General features: G+C 39.2%; 1 protein-coding gene across 1 annotated transcript; it reads left to right on the top strand.

Annotated features, from left to right (window-relative positions):
* Nucleotides 1-609: 609 nt before the first annotated feature.
* RTCA (RNA 3'-terminal phosphate cyclase) lies at nt 610-17,860 on the top strand. Its single transcript, XM_070746462.1, has 11 exons — nt 610-1,073; nt 1,984-2,084; nt 5,214-5,357; nt 6,508-6,631; nt 8,626-8,684; nt 9,646-9,787; nt 11,006-11,130; nt 11,272-11,330; nt 13,432-13,526; nt 16,044-16,148; nt 17,557-17,860. Exons 1-11 carry the CDS (start codon nt 1,026-1,028, stop codon nt 17,653-17,655), a joined length of 1,101 nt encoding a protein of 366 aa, XP_070602563.1. The 5' UTR covers nt 610-1,025; the 3' UTR covers nt 17,656-17,860.
* Nucleotides 17,861-21,479: the final 3,619 nt, after the last annotated feature.

The raw sequence follows: 21,479 nt of genomic DNA, 5'->3' as shown, positions 1-21,479 counted from the left end.
ACAGATTCCTTAAAGCAGTGTTTCCCAACCTTGGCAACTTGAAGATATCTGGACTTCAACTCCCAGAATTCCCCAGCCAGCATTCGCTGGCTGGGGATTTCTGGGAGTTGAAGTCCAAATATCTTCAAGTTGCCAAGGTTGGGAAACACTGCCTTACAGGAATGCAGTGGGGTCAACTGTAGACAGTCTAAGATTAAAATTTATCTATCTATCCTATCTATCTGCCTGCCTGTCTATCTATCTATCCATCCATCCATCCATATCTATTATCTATCTATTATTCTATTCATATTGTCTGTCTGTCTATCTGTCTGTCTGTCTGTCTGTCTGTCTGTCTGTCTGTCTGTCTAGGTAGGTGGGTAGATGATAGATTTTTTAATTTTTTGTCAAACGTGTACAAGATATTTATCTATCCATCCATCCATCCATCCATCCATCCATCCATCCATCCATCCATCTAATCTATCTATATACTGTATCTTTTATCCATATCTATCTATCCATATCCATCTATCGTCTGTTACTGTATTGTCACACCCAATCTCGTTTCCTGATCTTTGCGGTCCATTCATTGGTGATAGACAAGCAAACGCTTATGCGTAATGATCCAGCCGAGCTGCAATTGAACTTAACTGTACAGTAGTTAGGAAGGGGGGAAAATAACAGCCTCTGTGGAAAAGGTTTTCCAAAAGTTATCTATGGAAATAACTTCGCAGCCCCCGTTCTCCCTTTTTAAAGTCGCTGGCAAACGAGTTCCCGAGTGATGCCGCAGCAGCAGCAGCAGCAGCAGCAGCAGCGGAGTCCGGTCACTTCTGCGCCTGCTCCCCGTCCGCTTTCTCACTAGAGGCCGAAAGCTGGAGGAGGCGGCTACGGCCCTGGCTGGATTGCTCGGTCTCCGTGCTTTTCTTGGGTCGGGTTCCGGTCCTTCGGTTTGTCTGCTTCTGGGAGCGCGGGGGTTGATCTCTTCTCGGAAGGGCCTTTTCCCTTGCAGGGCGCGGGACGCAGCCTCTCAGCGGCGGCCCACCATGGGCGACGAAGGCCGGATGGAGATAGATGGCAGCGTCATGGAAGGGGTGAGTTAGGGGAGAAGAGAACCGTGGGTAACCGGATCCCGTGGCTCTTCCTCGGGACAGAGGCGCAACCCCACGCTCACAAGGAATGAATGAATGAACGGACGAAAGAACGAATGAATGAACAGTTCGATTGGTGTCATAGAGCAAGCCAGGAAGGTCGCAATTCTTATAATTAATTTTTGGCAGGAAGAGGTTACAGTATACCCCGATTTCTTCCCCGAACCAGAAACGGAATTAACCCACTTCAAAGATCCATTCTGCCAGGGATCTTTTTATATTTGGGGGGGGAAGGAATACAACATTAATCTTTTTGAATTCCTCCTTTCCCTGCGGGTATCCACAGGAAGAGTTTATGCACCCTTTCCCTTAAGTGAATTAGAATTCTAAACTTAGTAGTTTAGTTCCAGTTATTATTATTATTATTATTATTATTATTATTATTATTATTATTATTATTTTGTTTTGTTTTGTTTTCACAAAAATAATAATAATTAATAATAATTTATTAGATTTGTATCCCACCCCTCTCCATAGACTCGGGGTGACTCACAAAAAACAGTAATACACAACAAACGGGATTGATGTACGGGATTTCGTATCACAATATCACAAGTCAAACACTTCCCTATCACTGGGTGATGCATTTTCATATGATGTGTGCAGATCCAAGTACAGTGGTCTTTTACAATTGACAAATCGTGATTTTGTCAATGTTTATTGTTTACAAATGCTGGCTGAGGTTTTTTGGCACAGCACTCAATGTGCCTATTTTTCATCAATTCGACTGTCACCTGGTATGGCGGCATTAATGATCTACACTTTTTTATTTTCCACAATCGTGAGGCTTGGTGTACTGTGTTTCAAAACCTTGTCTATTGTTATTGTTATTAATGATCTGCTTTCCTTGCAGGGTGGCCAGATCTTGAGGGTTTCTACAGCTCTGAGCTGCTTGCTCAATAAACCTTTGCAAGTGAAAAATATCCGAGCTGGCAGGAGTCAGCCTGGCCTAAGGTAAATCCCGGTGAACTGTTGGGAAAGCAAATTTCTGTCCTGCTAAATCTTAGGAGGGGGAAAAGCTATCAGATCATTGTGGCTCATATTTATGCCAGGTTTGTGGACAGAAAATTTGCAAAACCTTTTATTGTGGCTACAAAGGAGTACCCATTAAAAATTCAGCAAAAAAAATGTGATTACAGAATATAGTTTGTTGGCTATGAACAAAATTAACTGCCTTGAAATGGCCCTGAGTTGGGCCAAGAGGCAAAAAGGAAGCTGTGATGCTCCTTCAATATACCAGGGTGATCTGACAGAAAAAAAATATAGCCCCTCCCTGGTACAAAAGCTGAAGGGACCAGATCCTGTGGCCTAGAAGTTAATTCTCTGCCTTACAAGGCAAAAGCTGCAGGATCAAATCCCAGTAAGGGTATGGCTAGCTGATGAGGCCACAAGAAGGCTGAAATAGTCTCCCTTAATTTTAAAAATTCTGCAAAAAAATTTGATGCATATAAAACATATAAACATGAATAAACAATATAATGATTAACAAAAATATAAACCTATTACATCACTATTCTTATATAACTTATATCAAATGACTTAAACAAATGTTTGTACAATTGATGGTTCTATCCTTGTTGATAATGGGCCAAGAAAAATCCATTTACCATAATTTTGAGCTGCCATTGGCCTCCTTTTCTCTTTTAAGTTCAAAGACCTGGGAGACAGAATTCCTGTGATATTTTTGTCTGGAAGTTACTACAGGGACATATGTAGCTTTACTGTTGTGAATAAGACTAATTTTTGTTCACATAGCACTATATTTCTTACACTGACTGGGAGGTACATCCCCCATGTTGGATGGGGTTGAAACAAATGGTGGGTGGAGCCAGAACCAAATATAAATAGAACCATGTATCTATCATTCCCCTCCCTTTCTCATTTTGACATCCTTCTGTGTAACATATATATATATTTGTCGAGAGGCAAAAAAGGAGCTGTGATGTTCCTTCAATATGTCAGGGTGATTCGATACAAAAATATGTAACCCTTCCCTGGTACAGAGCTGAAGGGATTGGATACTATAGTCTAGAGCAGAGGTCCCCAACCGCCGGTCCGCGGACCGGGACCGGGCCGTTGGGGCTTTTCAGCCGGTCCGCGGCGCCAGGGCCCCCTCGGCCTTTCCGCACCACCAGCGGTGCTCCCCCCGCCAGCCAGCCAAGCCCCGCGCCCGCCGGAACCGGCTCCTCGCTCTCCCCCCGCCGCCCGCCGCGTTTGCAGGAGGTGGGGAGGGTTGGGCGGCCCGCCAAGGCCAGGAGGGACGCCGCTGCCTCCCCTTCCCTCTCTCCGCCCGCCGCTGCGCCTCCTTGACGCCGAGAGGAAATGCCGGCAAAGGCTTTCCTCAGCGGAGGCCGGCGAAGGTGATATTGAATGTCGGGGGAGAACGGGCAGTTGCGCGCGCTCCCTATCTCCCTGCTAGCCCACTCGGAATATTCAAAATAAGAAAAACCTTTGCCGGCGAAGGCTTTTCTTATTTTGAATATTCCGAGTGGGCTAGCAGGGGGATAGGGAGCGCGCGCAACCGCCCGTTCTCCCCCGACATTCAATATCACCTTCGCCGGCCCCGCCTCTCCTGCAAACCCCCTTGCTGAGAGCCCGGGGCGAAAGTGCTCTCGCAAAGGTGAGGCGGGCAGGGCGTGCGCGCGTCATCGCTGAGAAGAACGGAGAGAGAACGAGAGTGAGTGAGAGCAACAGACAGCAAGATAGAGAGAAAGTGAGAAAGAGAGAGTGAGAAAGGGGGGAGAGAAAGAGATAGCAAGAGAGAGAACAAGAGAGAGAAAGAGCGTGAGAAAGAAAACAAGAAAGAGTGAGAGAGAGAGAAAGCAAAAGAGACAGAAAGAAAACAAGGGAGAGAAAGTGAGAAGAAGAGAGAGAAAGAGGGGGAGAGAGAGAGAAAGAGAGAGGGGGGGAGAGAGAGAAAGAGGGAGAGGGAGAAAGAGAGAGGGAGAGGGGGGAGAGATAGCAAGAGAGGGAGAGAGGGAAAGGGGGAGAGAGGGGGGAGAGAAAGAGAGAGGGAGAGAGAGAGGAGATAAAGGAAGAGGAGAGAGAGAAAGGAAGAGAAAGAAAGAAAGAGGGATAGAAAGAGAGAGAGAGTGAGAGATGCTCAGTGAGCCTTTCTTTGAAGTTGCCTTTCTTTCTTTCTCTTTCTTGCTTTCTTTCTTGCTCTTTTTCTTTCTCTCTTTTGCCTTCCCTTCCTCTATTTCTTCTTTTCTTTCTCCTTCCTACCTTCTTCCCTTACTCTCCCCTTTCATAAGTTTCCTTGCTTCCTTCCTCTGTTCCTGTCCCTTCCCCCTTTCTTTCTTTCTTTCTTTCTTTCTTTCTTTCTTTCTTTCCTTCCTTCCTTTCCTCCCTCCATTTCTTGCTTTCCTTTTCCTTCCTCCCTTCTTTCCTCCCTCATTCCCTTCTTTCACTCCTTCCTCTCTTACTCTCCCCTTTCACACCTTTCCTTGCTTCCTTTGCACCCTTCTTTTGTTCCTGTCCCTTCCCTCTTTCCTTCCTTCCTTCCCACCCTCCGTCCATTCATTCACCCATTCCTCTCTTGATCGCCCCTTTTACGGCGCCGCTGACAGCTAGCTCCCCCCCCCCCCCCCACCGGGCCATGGAAAACTGGTCTAGCTTAAAGCTGGTCCCTGGTGCAAAAAAGGTTGGGGACCTCTGGTCTAGAGGTTAATTCTCTGCCTTACAAGGCAAGGGTTGCAGGTTCAAGTCCCAGTGAGGGTATGGCTAGCTGATGAGGCCAAAATAAGGCTGAAATAGATCTATCCTAGTCTCCCTTAATTTTCAAATTCAGCCACAACATGTGACACAGAAGGATTTTGAAACCAAACGCTATGTAAAATTAAATAAAATGCACCAAGTTCCAAATCTGGAAGAAATGTTCTTTCTAAACAAGGAAAGCAGTAATTGAGAATAATTGCCTTTGCTTGTCCAAGGGTTATTGCTATTTTTCATGGGCTAATTAAGGTAGTGGCTAATGACGGTAACCTGTGATGGAAGAAAACATCACCTGAAGGTGAGAATCTTTTGTATCCTGTATGCATGCCCAGGCTCTCTCTGTTCTAACTCAGTGTATTTGACTTGAAGGCCTCAGCACTTGTCTGGATTGGAAATGGTTCGTGCTCTATGTGATGGACAGATGGAAGGGGGAGACATCGGGTCAACTGAGATCACTTTCACACCCGGGAAGATCAAGGGTGGAACTCACTTAGCGGACACTAAAACAGCAGGGTATTATTTTCTGCACTTGTATTAATTAGCACTCAGTTTTGAAGAGAACATATACTTTAAAACAGAGGTCCTCAAACATGGCCACTTGAAGATTTGTGGACTTCAGCTTCCAGAATTCTCCAGCCAGCATAGCTGACTGGAGAATTCTGGGAGTTGAAGTCTTCAAGTGGCCAAGTTTGGGGACCCCTGCTTTAAAGCTATGGAATTGTGTCTTTCCAAATATATTTCATACAATCCCACTATCACAAGTCAGTGAACGGCTAGCTAAGTATAGTATGGAAATTGTAGTCCAATCTGCCTAAAAGACGCCAGACTAAGAAAGATCTTGCTGAAAAATGAAAGAAAAAATACACGTATGCATACAGCTATACTAATATTTTATTACTTTATGTCCTGATTATTCTTTGGTAGATTTTTCTGCTCTTTTCTAAGAAATCTTTTGTAATCACATTTTTCTCTTCTATTGGATTTTTCCCTTTTGTGGATCATGGAGTCTTTGATTGAAGTCCAGTTTCTGAAATTGTAAAATCCTAACTCCAAATTACAATGCAGAGTGGCTCAGAATTTCAGTGTTGGGACTAACCAGTTGTTAAATTAGTAGTGGAAAGGTTTAGTTCCAATCTGTTTAGCTATGAAGCTGACTGACTTGGAGACAATTGCTTTCCTTCTAAATTAGTGTTTCTTAAAGTGTAGATTTAGGACCTCCAGGGTTCCAGTTAGACTCACTCAGGAGTCTGTGAAATCAAATTATTTGTCAGCCTTTGTTGAAATACAATATTAAAATCTCATCAGTTAATGAGAAGCAGCAGTGGCAGCGAAGGCAGCAATTTAAAATTTTAATGCAGTGAATATTGGTAAGCATAATCTGTAAGAACAATAGTTCTTTTGGCTCTTTTTCAAAAGTGGAAAGGGTCCTGAGAGCAAAATAAAGTTTAAGAACAATGGCTGGAAAGCAAAGTGAGAGTAAAATGTAAGGTGAGTGGGAAACAAAACCATAGATTGTCGTTCTCCTATACAAGCTCAAGAAGGTACAAGCCGTTACAAAATCATAGAGTTGAAGAGATAGAGTCAGGCATTTGAGTCCCACTCCTTGATGGGAACATAATGAGAGCATAAACCTATTTTGTCTGTGCATTTTTTTAAATCATAGGAGCGTTTGCTTGCTAATGCAAGTGGCCATGCCTTGTGTCCTTTTTGCGGCCTCTCCTTCTGAACTTCGTTTGAAAGGTGGTACCAATGCAGAAATGGCTCCTCAGATTGACTATACATTGATGGTAAGTAGAGGTTCATGTGCTTAAGGTTGGCCCTTGGATCAAGTTAGCTTTCCTTTGGGGTTGTTTCACAGTGGATTTGTCCAGTTAGTTTTATCAATGCAGATACAGTGATACCTCTACCTACAAACGCCTCTACTTACGAACTTTTCTAGATGAGAACCAGGTGTTCAAGATTGTTTTCCCCTCTTCTCAAGAACCATTTTCCACTTACAAACCCGAGCCTCTGAAACTGTAACCAGAAAAGGCAGGGAGAAGCCTCCGTGGGTCCTCTCTAGGAATCTCTTGGGAGGAAACAGAGCCGGAAAAGGTGGGGAGAAGCCTCTGTGGGGCCTCTCTAGGAATCTCCTGGGAGGAAACAGGGCCTCCACTCTCCCTGTGATTTCCCCAATCGCACGCATTATTTGCTTTTACATTGATTCCTATGGGAAAAATTGTTTCTTCTTACAAACTCTTCTACTTAAGAACCTGGTCACGGAACGAATTAAGTTCGTAAGTAGAGGTACCACTGTACTGGGAATATGTTCACTATATTTGCTGGGCAGTAAGCATTTTTAATCATGCGTCTGCCTGAAAAATTGGCAGAAAAGAAAAATCAGCTTTTAAAAGCCGATGTCATAAATTAAATAGGCTCAAATCAAGCACAGGAGGTTCAAAACACTCAGGTTGGATGCTCATGAGCCAAGGCTTGCTCCCTTTTTTATATATGCTGTGATGTGCCACCTTGTTAACTTTTTAAAGCTTGAGCAACATCTCTGGTAGAGCAGTGTTAAAGCTTTTTAGAACAAAAACAAACTGCTATTTATTCAGATTGTAATACATAGCTTTATATCTATTTATTTGTACTTGTCACAATCAAGTGAGCTATTATTTCTGAACTTTGTTAGCTGCTTGTAATTACTCAGTTGGATGCTAAATATTTTTATTACTGAAAATAATGGGATTTTGTGAATAATATGGCACACATGCCCACATTGCAAAGAGGGGGATTATAATATAATTGGTTGTTTTATTTTTATTGATTAGGTATTTCTTAGTCAAAGCTGTGTTTCAAGTGAAAAACAGAGACTGGGAAGTACTTAGTGTTCACTGAATTTAGTGGGGTTTTTTTTTTGCAAACATTGTAATAACAAACTAGGTTACCTCATCATGATTTTTCAAACCAGCACTGATGATGCTACCTAGTTTGATGATGCAGGAAAACAAACAACCACCAACTAGAGAACCTCAAGAATTACACAGTTCAATCGTGAGCTACCAATATTATTTTCTATTGGAAACACAGAGAAAAGAAATGAAATGGCATATTATCCCTCATCCTAATTCTTTCTCTGGGATAGAGGTGTCAAACTCACATTGTCACAGGGGCGTCACGGGACTCCCCCCCCTTTTTTTAAACCAGGCATCGCTATGGCCAGTGTGTGATGCATCTGTCCTGCAGGCTGGGAGTTTAACAGCCCTGCCCTAAGATATCTGCTAGATCAGTGTTTCCCAACCTTGGCAACTTGAAGAGATCTGGACTTCAACTCCCAGAATTGCCCAGCCAGCATTTGCTGGCTGGGGAATTCTGGGAGTTGAAGTCCAAATATCTTCAAGTTGGCAAGGTTGGGAAACACTGCTAGATTATCTCATGTCACATAAAATGATAAGTCATTGTGGGCCTTGAAATCACTTGGCTCCGTTGCTTTTGTTTTATGTCCAGAGGAGTATCTATGAGATTCTACTTCTAATTTGTGGCAGATTAGAATATGTCCCAGACACATAGAAGTGATTTGCACAAATCTTAGTTTGGCCTTAAAACATGAAGAAATTACAGTTTTTGACAGCAAACTATTGTCCATAGAAATTGCAGTTTTCCATAATCAGGTAAAATAGAGAGAGGCCTTCAGACAGATATACTGGTTTTTTTGCATAAACTTGGCAACATGACTAAAGGGCTTTTTTTAATTCAATAAAATGGAGTACCTGCATTTCTCATAAATGTATTTACTCTCCAGATCTTCAAGCCAATAGCTGAGAAGTTTGGTTTGATTATAGACTGCGACATAAAAAGGAGGTGAGTTCCAGTTGTATGTTGAGTTGTGTCTTGTCTCTGTGATCACAAATTTCCATCTCCAATAACTTTCCTGCATTTTGGCAACAAAAGGTATTCCCTTCCTTTAGCTTATGACCAGCCATTAAGAGTAAAAGCTCAACCTCTAAAAACTAGAGAGTAGCTTCCCTTGAATGTTTTTATTTAACAACTTTATTATTTATTTAATTAATTAAATTATGGCTCAATTAAATTGATTTGCTTTTCAGTTTTCTCCTTCACATCTTTGTCCTGCTTCTATCTTCTTTTTGGAATTTGCACATCACTCAAAGCCAAATGATTTTAAACTAAAGGGACTAGATGTACTTTGGGAGTAAAGAGTGAAGTGATAGTTCTTTCTGCTCTTGACCTGCTTGTTCTGTGAATACTTATTTTGTTGACCTCTGATATTTGTATCTTGCTTGTGGGCTTATCAAAGATACACTAAAGAGGTAGTGTCAGAAATAAAGCACTAGATTAATAGCAATAGCACTTAGCAATAGCAATAGCATTTAGACTTACCGGTATATACCACTTCATAGTGTTTTTACAGCCCTCTCTAAGCAATTTACACAATCAGCATATTGCCCCCAATAATCTGGGTCCTCATTTTACCCACCTTATAAGGATGAAAGGATGAATCAACTTTGAGCCGGTGGTGAGATCTGAACTGCTGAACTACAGCTAGCAGTTAGCTGAAGTAGTCTGCAGTGCTGCATTCTAAATACTGCGTCATCCCAGCTCTTAGACTTATATACCACTTCACAGTGCATTATCACCCTCTTTAAGAGGTTTACATAGTCAAAATGTCGCTCTCAACTGTCTGGGTCCTCATTAAATCTCATTAAACAAGGCTTATGTTTGGGAAAATTTATCTTTAATTGCCAAAAAAACCCCCACAATTCATTATTTTGAGCTCTGCTTGTGTGTGATTACTTTTTAACAGGGGCTACTATCCTAAAGGGGGTGGTGAAGTCGTTGTCCGAATGTCCCCGGTTAAGCAGCTAAACCCAATCAATTTTACTGACCGTGGTACAGTGACCAAGATACACGGAAGAGCCTTTGTAGCTGGGGCTTTGCCAATCAAAGTAAGTATGTCTGATAGATTTAGGTGAAGAAATGCACTTGTCCTCTAAGATTTGGATCCAAAGTTGGATTAAATTCACACTGCTTTAAGTTATAAAATAGTTCGGTTTAGTTAACATGTTAGTTTATGATTTCCAGAATGGAATGTACCACCAAGCGATTGTTACGCTAACTATGGTTTAGAAAGATGCCATGTTACCTTGAAAAATAATATGGGCAATTTAGTTATGATAACAACATAGTAGAGTGTTCATTTTATATTCCTCCGCTTTGCCATATTAAGAAAATCATTACACAGTCATAAGGCTAAAAATAAATAGTGCCATTGTAAAGTACATTCTTTTCCTGAAGAAGATTCCAAATCTAGTTCTTTAATTCAGAAGTCCTCAACCCCTATGTCGTGGATTGGCACCAGCCCATGGCATGCAAACAAGGCCATGCAAACAAGCAAAGCCCCATCCATGGGATGCAGGCAGCACACAGAACCATGCCCCCTCTGGTTTGTGGGGAACCCTCTCTTCATAGAGCTGGTCCCTGGTGCCCAAAAGGTTTGGGGGGGGGGGGCACTGCTTTAATTGACACTTTTAGTTACAACAGGACAGTATAGTAAATAAGAAAGATGTTTGCCTAAGATCAATGTTCCCTCTAATTTTTTTTCGGTGTGGGTGGAAAAATATAGTGTCTGAGCGGCAATCCCTTCGGGACTGGGTGGCATAGAAGTATAGATAGATAGATAGATAGATAGGTAGATTAGATAGATAGATAGATAGATAGATAGATAGATAGATAGATAGATAGATAGATAGATAGATAGATAGATAGATAGATAGATAGATAGATAATCCCACCCAGGGAAGCGGCACGCTTTTCAAATGTGCGCTTTTCAAACGCACTGCTTCCCGGGGCAGCTGGCTTTGCTGGTCGGCATGGGGCTTGATGTGCCCCGACAGCAACCTCCCAACCGCCATGCTCGCCTTGTGCCGCGAGGGGAGGGGTGTGGCACAAGGCAAGCCGGCAGACAAAAGCGAGCTTGAGCGCAGCAGCGAGCCAGAATTCTTGGATTTAGAGCACGGACCGTTGCTCTAGGTCAACTTTTCAGGAGACATCCGTTGCAAATTTCTGCAAAATTGCAATCTTTCTGCACCCTCTTTCCAAGTAAAATGCATGAATGGAGGAAAGCTGTTGGATTGGGAATTCCATATTTCATTTTGTTACTTTAGGTGGCCAAAGAGATGGCTTCTGCTGCAGTGAAATGCATCAGGAAAGAGATCCGGGATCTTTATGTCAATATTCAGACTGTTAGAGAGTCGGATAATGAAGCCTTTGGAACAGGATCTGGAATTATGTGAGTGAGTTTGGTTGTCCTTTGAGAGTCCAGTTTATTGCCATAAGAAGCCTGGTTTCTTGGGAGCTGTTTTTGGGGAGAGAAAAGGAAGGTTGAGCTTCATTGCTTTCACATAATTCTACAAGTTTTTACTTTATTTAGAATTATTGCAGAGACAGACACTGGCGGCTTGCTGGCAGGATCATCCCTTGGTAAAAGAGGTGAGAGCTTTACATTGCTTCATGTGGCCTCCTTGGTGCCCGTTTTGTAAATGGCTCAAGCCAAAAGCATCAGTAGCGGATTGCACCCAGCACGATTGGGTTCCGGTAGTGGAAATTGAGATGCGCATGCATCTCCACGCCCCCGATGCATGCGCCCGTGCGAGATTTGGCTTCTCTAATCTTGCAAGCCAAATCTCGTACAAGACTTTTTGCTTCCACGCATGCACGGAAGCAAAGAAATTGCCGAAAATCAATGAAATATCACACGACAGAGCGTCGTCACATGAGATTTCACTTGCTGTGCACGCGTAGAAGCCAAATCTTATGCTGATGGGCGCAGGCGCACCTGCCGGATATGCACCCACCCACGATGCTCCCAGAGAACTCACTGGTAGTGGGCGATAAGTGCAACCTCCTCCTGAAAAGCATGGCAGTGTCTTCCCTAGCATCACATCTCTAGCTCATTTCTCAGGATTATATATATCCAGCCTATGTTCTTATCCGATGGCAGCTTCATTATGACATTTATTTATTTATTTCATTTGACGCCTGTTGAGGCATCTCTTGAGTGGCATATAAATTTAATAAATACATAAATAATATCTCCAATAAAGTAACATGGGTCTTCTAGTCCAAACGATCTCTCATTACAAATAGAGAGCTTGTTCTGGCTGAGTCTGTAAGGCCAGTTTTGAAGAGTGTGTGTGGGGAGGGGATATGTGTGTCACACATAGATATACATAAATTTATTGGCCTCCCATCTTACCACAGGGTAACATATATGAGAGGAGAATGAGATAGAATCTGCTTTCTCTGCCCTTTGAATCCATATCTTTCTTCTAAAACAGCTGGAAAAAAGGAGACTGTGATGACAGGGAGCATTATTGTTTAAGGTAAAGTAAGTAAAGGATTATTTGGAGACTTCCTTATAAGAAATGGGCAGAAGGCTAAGAGAACTTGGAGGGGAAAAAGGGTAGAGATGATTAACCAAAAAGGAGAGGGAAGGAAAAGGAAAAAAAACCCTTTGATAAAAGATACCCTATTGGCATAATGAAACAGTATACTACCTTAGCTGTGAAAGCCAAATCTACATTGAGTTAGTGACAGTTATAGTTCATAACACCAGTGACATCATTTGCATCCATATACTTCATTTGCACAATTATGCCAACATGTTTCAATGCCTGTATCTATGGATCTATTGCACGCAAAATTCATTGTATCAAGGTTCACTAAACTGAGCTCTTACTATAGCACATATTTGGGAGAAACCATAATAGACATAATAAATCAAATATAACGTCAGTTTATCTTAAATCAAATGTAACTTGATGAATATCTGCTATCCAATTTCTTTTTTTTTAAAATAGATTTTTTTAATTATATACATATTAAAAACAGTGAAAACAGAACATTGTATATTCTATTTGTGGGTACACCTGTGAGATGTCTGTTATATGACAGAAACACACCCCGAAAAACAAATGGCCCTTATTTTTTAGACGCTCAAAAAGCGTTTGATAATCTGAATTGGGGTTTATGAAAGAACTGATAAAACAAATGAAATTCGGCCTTAAATTTACTACAATGGTTGAATCTATTTACCAAAAACAATACGCAAGAATCACAATTAATGGGGATATAACCGAACAATTTCACATTGAAAAAGGGGTCCGACAGGGATGTCCATTATCACCTTTATTGTACATTTTATCAATCGAGACAATGTTAAATCGGATTAGGACAAACCCAAAAATACAAGGTCTGAAAATTAAAAAACAAGAATTTAAATTGCAGGCATATGCAGATGACCTAGTTTTTATATTAGAAAACCCGATGGAATCAGGTAAACATTTAATGGAGGAGGTAAAGGAATACGGTAATGTAGCAGGATTAAGAATAAACAAGCAAAAAACTGACATCCAATTTCATCACAAAGCCAAAACTTTATAACTCTCCCTGACTACCTTGTGAAGGTGAATGAATGCCTATTACAATTAAGATAGAAAACTATTCTAAACATATTTTCATTTATTGAAGAAGCAATCTTGTGAGAAAACAATTTTATTTAAATCACATTCCTAATTAATTTTTCTTGCAGGTAAAAATGCAGACAAAGTTGGAATCGAAGCAGCAGAGATGTTGCTGGGAAATCTTCGGCATGGAGGTGCTGTGGATGATTATCTGCAGGACCAAGTAAGATCTACACAGAGGAAGTCGCTCACAAAAAAGTACAAGCTGAGATGTCACATGTACACCTTCTCATACATGTGGATTAGGGTCCCAAGGAGTTTCTGATTCAGTATCCAGGTTTTCTCACACAATGGGAATGTGTGGCCTGTGGTGTCTTATCTTTTTCAATTGCTGGTGGATTTGAGGTGCAATCCAACATAGCTGGAGAGTGAAGTGGAAAGAAAGCTGTTTCTAATCATTCCTGAGCTTTATTAGGAGCATACTAATAAATGAATGGTCTGACATTTGCAACATTTTGGTGAATTTGAGACCAGTCTCTGTGAGAAAACATATAGAGACATTATCTCTCTTTTTTGTTTGTTTTTAACCAGTTCTGTTGTATGCCATGAAGGAGAAAAAAATTAGCTAAACTCTTCCGAGGTTTAACTTTTTACTATGTTGGAGAGCAGATTGGTGTCCTAGGAGAGCTTTGAGCCACATGGATGTTTCTCTTCTTGCACACCTTAATTGGGAGGTATGCAAGATTGACTGTTAGTGAAAATGGGAAAGTGTATCTAACAAAAGAAAACCACTTAATTCAGTAGATCATCCTCAAATCATTCACAGATCATTCACTGTGAAAGGTTCTCAATTCCACCTGCAGTTCTGAAAAGCCACTTCTATAAGTTTGCAAATGTTGGTAGACATTTACAAAAAAAATGGGCTTACTTTTCTATAGCCTTACTTTTCTGTAAACTTGTCTTTTGGGAGGGGGGGGGGGGATGGTGTTTTCATGACGCTAAATAGTTGCATTAATATAAAATAGCTTAAAATGAAAATTTACTGAGGTGATACCCATCTTTGAGCCATTATGGGTTTTCTCAGTAAGATTGACCAAACTGATCCACTAATGAATTCTGTTTAACTAGCAACAGTAATAAAGCAGCAAGCTAAAAATTAGCCTGGAGAGCCAGAATCTTTCCAGAGCAATAGAACCTTGCATGAAACTGGAAAAGGCTGTAGATTTAGTGTGTTTTATAATAGGGATGTTAAAAACATGTTGTAGGAGGACAATCAGGTTAAAAGAAGTCAAAAGGAGTCTGGTAGAACAGGAGTCCCCAACCTCCAGGCTGCAGTCCACTATCGGACTGTGGTCCATTCAGAACCGAGGACACTCTGCAACCGTATGCAACGTCAACCTGCCACTTACACGGTCTGGTTCTCACCCCACCACCACCACCAAATAGCCAGGCCGCCAACCCACATAGATTGGGAACCACTATGGTAGAAGCTTTTCTGATGAATACATTTTATTAATAATCATAGAAAGCAAGATTACTTTATAAATATCTTTAAGTATAGTGGCACTCCCTAATTATGTGTTCAAGATTGCAACTGTACATTTTTCAGTGACTTGGCTGGTTGTAATAAACTCAGATCATTCAGAATGGTGCAAGCAGAAATATCTAGAAAGAGAGGCATCAGATAAAAGGATGCTCTGGTCAGATAGTCAAATAATTCAATTCAATTCAATTTATTAGATTTGTATGCCGCCCTTCTCTGAAGACTCGGGTTGGCTCAGAACAATAATAAAAACAATATTACAGCGAAAACAAATCTAATATTAAAAAGCACATAAAACCCTATCATATTTAAAAAAGGAAATAACATATACATGCCCAAACATAAATATAAAAAAAGCCTGGGGGAAAGGTGTCTCAACTCCCCCATGCCTGGCGGTATGGATGGGTCTTGAGTAATTTACGAAAGACGAGTGTGGGGGCAGTTCTAATCTCCAGGGGGAGTTGATTCCAGAGGCCCGGGGCCGCCACAGAGAAGGCTCTTCCCCTGGGGCCTGCCAAACGACATTGTTTGGTCGACGGAACCCGGAGAAGGCCAACTCTGTGGGACCTTAGCGGTCGCTGGGTTTCGTGCGGTAGCAGGCGGTTCCAGAGGTACTCTGGTCCAATGCCATGCAGGGCTTTAAAGGTCGTAACCAACACTTTGAATTGTGACTGGAAACTGATTGGCAGCCAGTGCAGACCATGGTGTTGCAGAAACGTGGGCGAATCTAGGAAGCCCCACGATGGCTCTCGCAGCCGCGTTCTGCACGATCTGAAGTTTCCGAACACTTTTCAAAGGTAGCCCCATGTAGAGAGCGTTACAGTAGTCGAACCTCGAGGTGATGAGGGCATGAGTGACTGTGAGCAGTGACTCCCTGCCCAAATAGGGCCGCAACTGGTGCACCAGGCGAACCTGGGCAAACGCCCCCCTCGCCACAGCCGAAAGATGATGTTCCAATGTCAGCTGTGGATCGAGGAGGACGCCCAAGTTGTGAACTCTCTCTGAGGGGGTCAATAGTTCCCCCCCCCAGGTTAATGGAGGGACAGATGGAATTATCCTTGGGAGGCAAGACCCACAGCCACTCTGTCTTGTCTGGGTTGAGTTTCAGTTTGTTGACTGTGCTGTTTTTTTAAACAATAGGCAGCATTGCATCCCTTTAGACATTCATAATGTCGGTTTGTTTTTGATCCCCTCCAGCTGATCATTTTCATGGCTTTAGCAAATGGGAAATCAAGAATAAAAACTGGATCTATTACATTGCACACAGAAACTGCAATACATTTTGCAGAACTGCTGACAAAAGTAAGTAGCAGTTTTCTTTACAGATCACTTGATTTTCCAAAGCTGTCAGTCTGGCCAGCATTGGTATGGCACAATCTCTAGTGAAAAAAAGACGGGCACAGGATGATTTACTGGGAAGCAAAGGATACAATGATGCCCTCCACAATTCATGTGTACAGGAAAGAATGGCAATTACTTTAGATATATTGTGCCCAAGATAGGATGCATAACAATTGTGGCTTTTATCCTCCAAATCCTTGCTGCCCTCTAGCATCTACTTCTTGAATTCAACTGATGCTGATATTTTAGTAATTATAAATATGTCTTAATAGGTAATCATCCCTTACTGACTGTCTCATTCAGGAACTGTTTAAATTTATGGTAGTGCTGAAAGGTTTTAAGATCAGTCCTTGAACTTGAGGCCATCACAACAGTCTTGCAGTCATGTGATTATGTGATTAACGGTCTTGCATTTACGATGGTCACCACATCCCATAGTTGCATGGTCAGCAATTCTGACCTTCAAAGCTGGCTTCTCACAATGGGAAAGCTGGCAGGAAATCATAACACTGGGGAACAATTTGTAACACAATTTCTGTTGAGTTTGATTTTTGAGATTTTTTATAGTTAATTAGGCATGCTGGTTTCAAAACTGTAATTAGTATTTTTCTACCATATCTAGTTTTTTCTCTACACCTTATATACAGTATATAACATAGTTAATTAGGCATCATGATTATCAAATTGCATTTTTTACATAGCCATCTTGCTAACTTCCTGGAAAATCTTGGTGCAGTCAGTGATGAGCAGGGTGAGCGATTCCACCAAGATTTGAAGGCCATCGAAGCATGGTGTTAAGGGAGATGGGATGTACATATGATGGCTGACTATTGTTGGAGCATCAAGCAAGAATGTCCACAAATTAAACACTCCGGAAAAAGCTATAAGTGAAAAATTTATAATTACCATTCGATAAAAAAACAACTATTTGTATGAACACAATTTAACTTGCAATAACTATTATAGCCTTTGTATGAATAAATTATAGTACTTTGTAAGTTTTTACTTTATTATTCTTTATATGCACAATTTGTATGACTTTTGGGGGTATCTTGTATCTTAAAAAGTTGATGTGATAAGACAAAAACTGTGGTTATTTTTGGATCCAGAGGCCAAAAGTTAGTTGAAAACAAGTCACAGATTTAAGACAATGAAATTGCTGTTCCCCAGTGTAAGTCATGGTGATTTGCTTAATGACTGTTACAGAACTGATAGAAGTCTGTTGCAGTCACATGACTTTTTGTTTAATGACATTGTTAGTTCCGCTTGCAGGACTTTCCTGTATTTCTAATTTTTGAATGTTTTCCTGGAGTCCAGTTTATGTGAAGAACAATTTAAGAAAGCATGCTTTTTTGTTTATTGTTTGCAGGCTAAGTTTACAGTGACAAAATCAGAAGATGGAGACTCTTCCAAGGATACCCATATTATTGAATGCCAAGGAATTGGATTGCTTAATACAAATCTCTAGTTATTGCTCTTGGTGGAATGGTGTTATGTTTATTTTGGTTTGTTTTTCTTTAAAAATCTGCATAAATGTTTTGCATCCTCTCTTTGTTCACTGGAATGTTTGAATAAAGTGCTTCCTTAAACAGCAATAGCACTTAAACAGTGCTTTACAGCCCTCTCTAAGTAGGCTGTAAATTCCCTTTATTATTAAATTAACAATACAATTACTTATGAAGCTTATATCTTTATTTATTTATTTATTAGATTTGTATGCCGCCCCTCTCCGAAGACTCGGAGCCAAGGACCATTAGTGGCTTATGTGATTGATTAAAACAATGACATCTAAAATTCAATATTTTATTATTTTTTTTTCAAATCTTTTTATTAATTTTCTTTAAAATGACAAACAAACTTACAAACATTTAACATACATTGTAGGGATGTATCATCCCTGCTCTTCTCAAAAGTATAATTGCAGATACAGAAAAAGGAATACACAATTGAATATCTAATTCAATGCTACTAATACAAAAAATATCTAGTAAAAAAAATTAACTGTCATATAAAAGTTTCTAATTAATTTCAAGTCAAAAAAATCTTTAGAAAAAACAAATTTCTATTCTATCTATGTAAACTAAATCTAATATAAATCTTAATAAGAAAAGATCATCTAAAATATCTATACTTGTTACTACTCTTCTTTCTTTATTTTTTTATTCTTATCTATCCATTCATAAACATTGTTCCATGTTGCGTAAAATTTGGTTTCTTCCTGTTCATTCAAGCGTCTTGTCATCATGTCCATTTCCGCGCAGTCTAATATTTTTGCAATAACTCCCTCTTCTTTGGGGATATCTTCCCCTTTCCAATTTTGCGCGTATATAATCCTTGCCGCTGTAAAAATATGTATAATCAAGTACAAAATTTCTTTTTTATAATTTTGGTTAGTAATTCCTAGCAAACAAAACTCCGGGGTGAAATCTATTTTCTGCTTTGTAATTTCTTTTGTCATTTTTTCTATCATTTTCCAATACATTTTAGCTTTATTACATGTCCACCATTGATGGTAATAGGATCCTATTTCTTTCTTACATTTCCAGCACAAAGGTGATGTCTTTGGAAACATTTTTGCTAATCTACTTGGTGGGAGATGCCATCTATAAAACATTTTAATTTGGTTCTCTTTCAAAGAAACTGATTTAGTCATTCTCCAATTGCACATCCAAACTTTCTCCCATGTATCTAAATCAATTTCTTTACCTATGTTTCTACACCAATGTATCATACTATCTTTTAATGTTAATTCAATATTCTTGTGGGTAATCAAATATTTATATATTTTTCCAATTACTCTGTTGTGGTTTTTAGTGATTAACTCACTTAACAGGTTTTTACTTTTGTTAAATATATAGAGTGTACTATCTTTCTGGTATCTGGATCTAATCTGTGCGTAATGCCACCAATCAATTTGTATCCCTTCATCTTGTAGTTTAATTCTAGATTTTAATTTCATTTGATTGTCTAACAAGTCTTTATATCTTATATTTCTTGAGTCATTAATGGAATTTGGATGTATTATTGCGTCCAAGGGGGTAACCCAATCTGGAATTGTTAAAAAGTGGTTTTTCTTTATGTCTTTCCAGACATCAAATAAATATTTTCTCAGCGTGTGTCTTTTAAAGTAAGAATGGTTTTTATCTTTATCGTACCACACAAAAGCATGCCAACCAAGCATGAGGTCATGTCCTTCTAATATTGATGTTCTCATGTCCTCTAAAGTTATCCAGTTTTTAATCCATGTTAAGGCGGCTGCCTGATAATATAGTTTCCAATTTGGGAGCGCAAAACCCCCCCTCTCTTTTATGTCTTCTAACATATTTATCTTAATTCTTGCCTTTTTCCCTTGCCATAGAAATTTTTTAACCACATTTGTTAAGTTTTTAAAAAAGTTAGCCCCTGGATTGATTGGGATCACTTGAAATAAAAATAATACCTTAGGTAAGATATTCATCTTAATCGTAGCAATTCTTCCCAAAAATGATATTTTTAGATTGTTCCATATTTCTAGATCCTTTTTAATTTCATTAATTAATTTTATATAATTATCATTTTTTAATGTTATTGTTTTGGCTGTTAGCCATATTCCCAAATATTTTACTTTTTTAACTATTTGCATTCCAGTAATACATTCTAAATTACTTTCTTGTATTTTACTCATGTTTTTAGTTATAATTTTTGTTTTATTTTTATTTATTTTCAAACCTGCCACCTTGCCATATTGTTCTATTGTTTGGATTAATCTTGGTGCTGTGACTAACAGATCTTCCATTATAAAAGTCAAATCATCTGCAAAGGCCTGGACTTTGTATATCTCTTTTCTAACTGTTAAACCTTTTATCTTTGGATCTGATCTTATTTTTATTAAGAGTGCTTCTAAAGTCATAATGAAAAGAAGAGGTGATATGGGACATCCTTGCCGCACTCCTTTATTTATTTTAAACGCTTCTAATTGTTCATTATTTAATATAATTTTTGTCGTTTGTTCTGAATAAATAGCATCTATTAAATTAACAAATTTGGGGCCAAATCTCATTTTATTTAATTGCATCTTTATAAATGTCCAATTCACGTTATCAAAAGCTTTTTGCGCGTCTAAGAACATTAAAGATAATGTTTTATCTGAATGTTGCTCATAATACTCTAATACATTAATAATTGTTCTAAGATTATTTTTAATTTGTCTACCTGGAAGGAAACCATTTTGGTCTGAGTGAATTTTGCTGTTTATCACATTTTTCAATCTATCTGCGTATATTGCTATAAAAATTTTATAATCTACATTCAATAAAGATATTGGTCTATAGTTTTTAATTTTTTCTTTTGGTGTATCTGGTTTATGAATTAAAGTTATCAAAGATTCCGACCATGATTTAGGAATTTTACCATCTACTCTACATTCATTAAAAATTTGGAGCATATTATTTCTTAATACTTCATTTTCTATTTTATACCACTCTGCCGGGATAGCGTCCGGTCCCGTGGCTTTGTTGTTTTTCTGCTTTTTAATAACTATAAGGAGTTCTTCCATCGTTATTGGACTCTCCATCTTTTCTTGTTGCTCTTCTGTTATTTGTGGTAACTCTGCACTCTCTAGGTATTTAAATACGGCTTCTTCTTCAATATTATCATCTTTATACAATTCTTTAAAAAAGTTTTGAACTATATTTGCTTTTCCCTCTGGGTCATATTTTATTATTCCATCTTTATCTTCTAATTTTCTAATTAATTTAGATTGTCTCTGTTTTCTCAGTTTGTATGCTAACCATCTACCTGATTTATTGGCATGCTCAAAATATTGTTGCTTAGCTTTCTTTATTTTTTCCAATAGCTGATTTTGTTCTTGTAATCTAATTTTGTGTTTAATTAAATTTATTTTTTCCCCCAAATCTTTATTTTTCACATTTTGTTGTGATAGAAACTCTAGTTGTTTTAATTCATTTATTAATTGTTCATATTTTCTTTTTCTTTCTTTATTATATTTTGCAGTATAGGATATTGTTAATCCTCTTATGTATGCTTTGGTTGCATCCCACAAGTTCTGAGGGGTGGTGTCTGTATTTTTATTAATTTCGAAAAATATTTTTAATTCCTTTTCCATCCATTCTTTATATTCTTTCTCTTTCAAAATATTTCTATTCATTTGCCAATTGCGATGTTTTTTAATATTTCTCATATAGACTATAACTGGATTATGATCTGCCCAAGTATTAACATCTATTTCTACATCTTGTATGTACTCTGCTGTTGTTTTGGGAGCCCACACCATATCTATTCTAGTCCAAATTT

This window comes from Erythrolamprus reginae, chromosome 3, assembly GCF_031021105.1.
Source record: "Erythrolamprus reginae isolate rEryReg1 chromosome 3, rEryReg1.hap1, whole genome shotgun sequence".
NCBI classification, from domain to species: domain Eukaryota; kingdom Metazoa; phylum Chordata; class Lepidosauria; order Squamata; family Dipsadidae; genus Erythrolamprus; species Erythrolamprus reginae.
The sequence above is the reverse complement of the archived record's forward strand: the minus strand, read 5'-3'. Positions and strand labels throughout refer to the sequence as shown.

Coding starts and splice junctions, on each gene's coding strand:
- RTCA (XM_070746462.1), top strand. CDS start 1,026: ATGGGCGACGAAGGCCGGATGGAGATAGATGGCAGCGTCATGGAAGGG. Junction 11,131..11,271: donor GGAACAGGATCTGGAATTAT/GTGAGTGAGTTT, acceptor TACTTTATTTAG/AATTATTGCAGAGACAGACA. Junction 13,527..16,043: donor ATGATTATCTGCAGGACCAA/GTAAGATCTACA, acceptor GATCCCCTCCAG/CTGATCATTTTCATGGCTTT.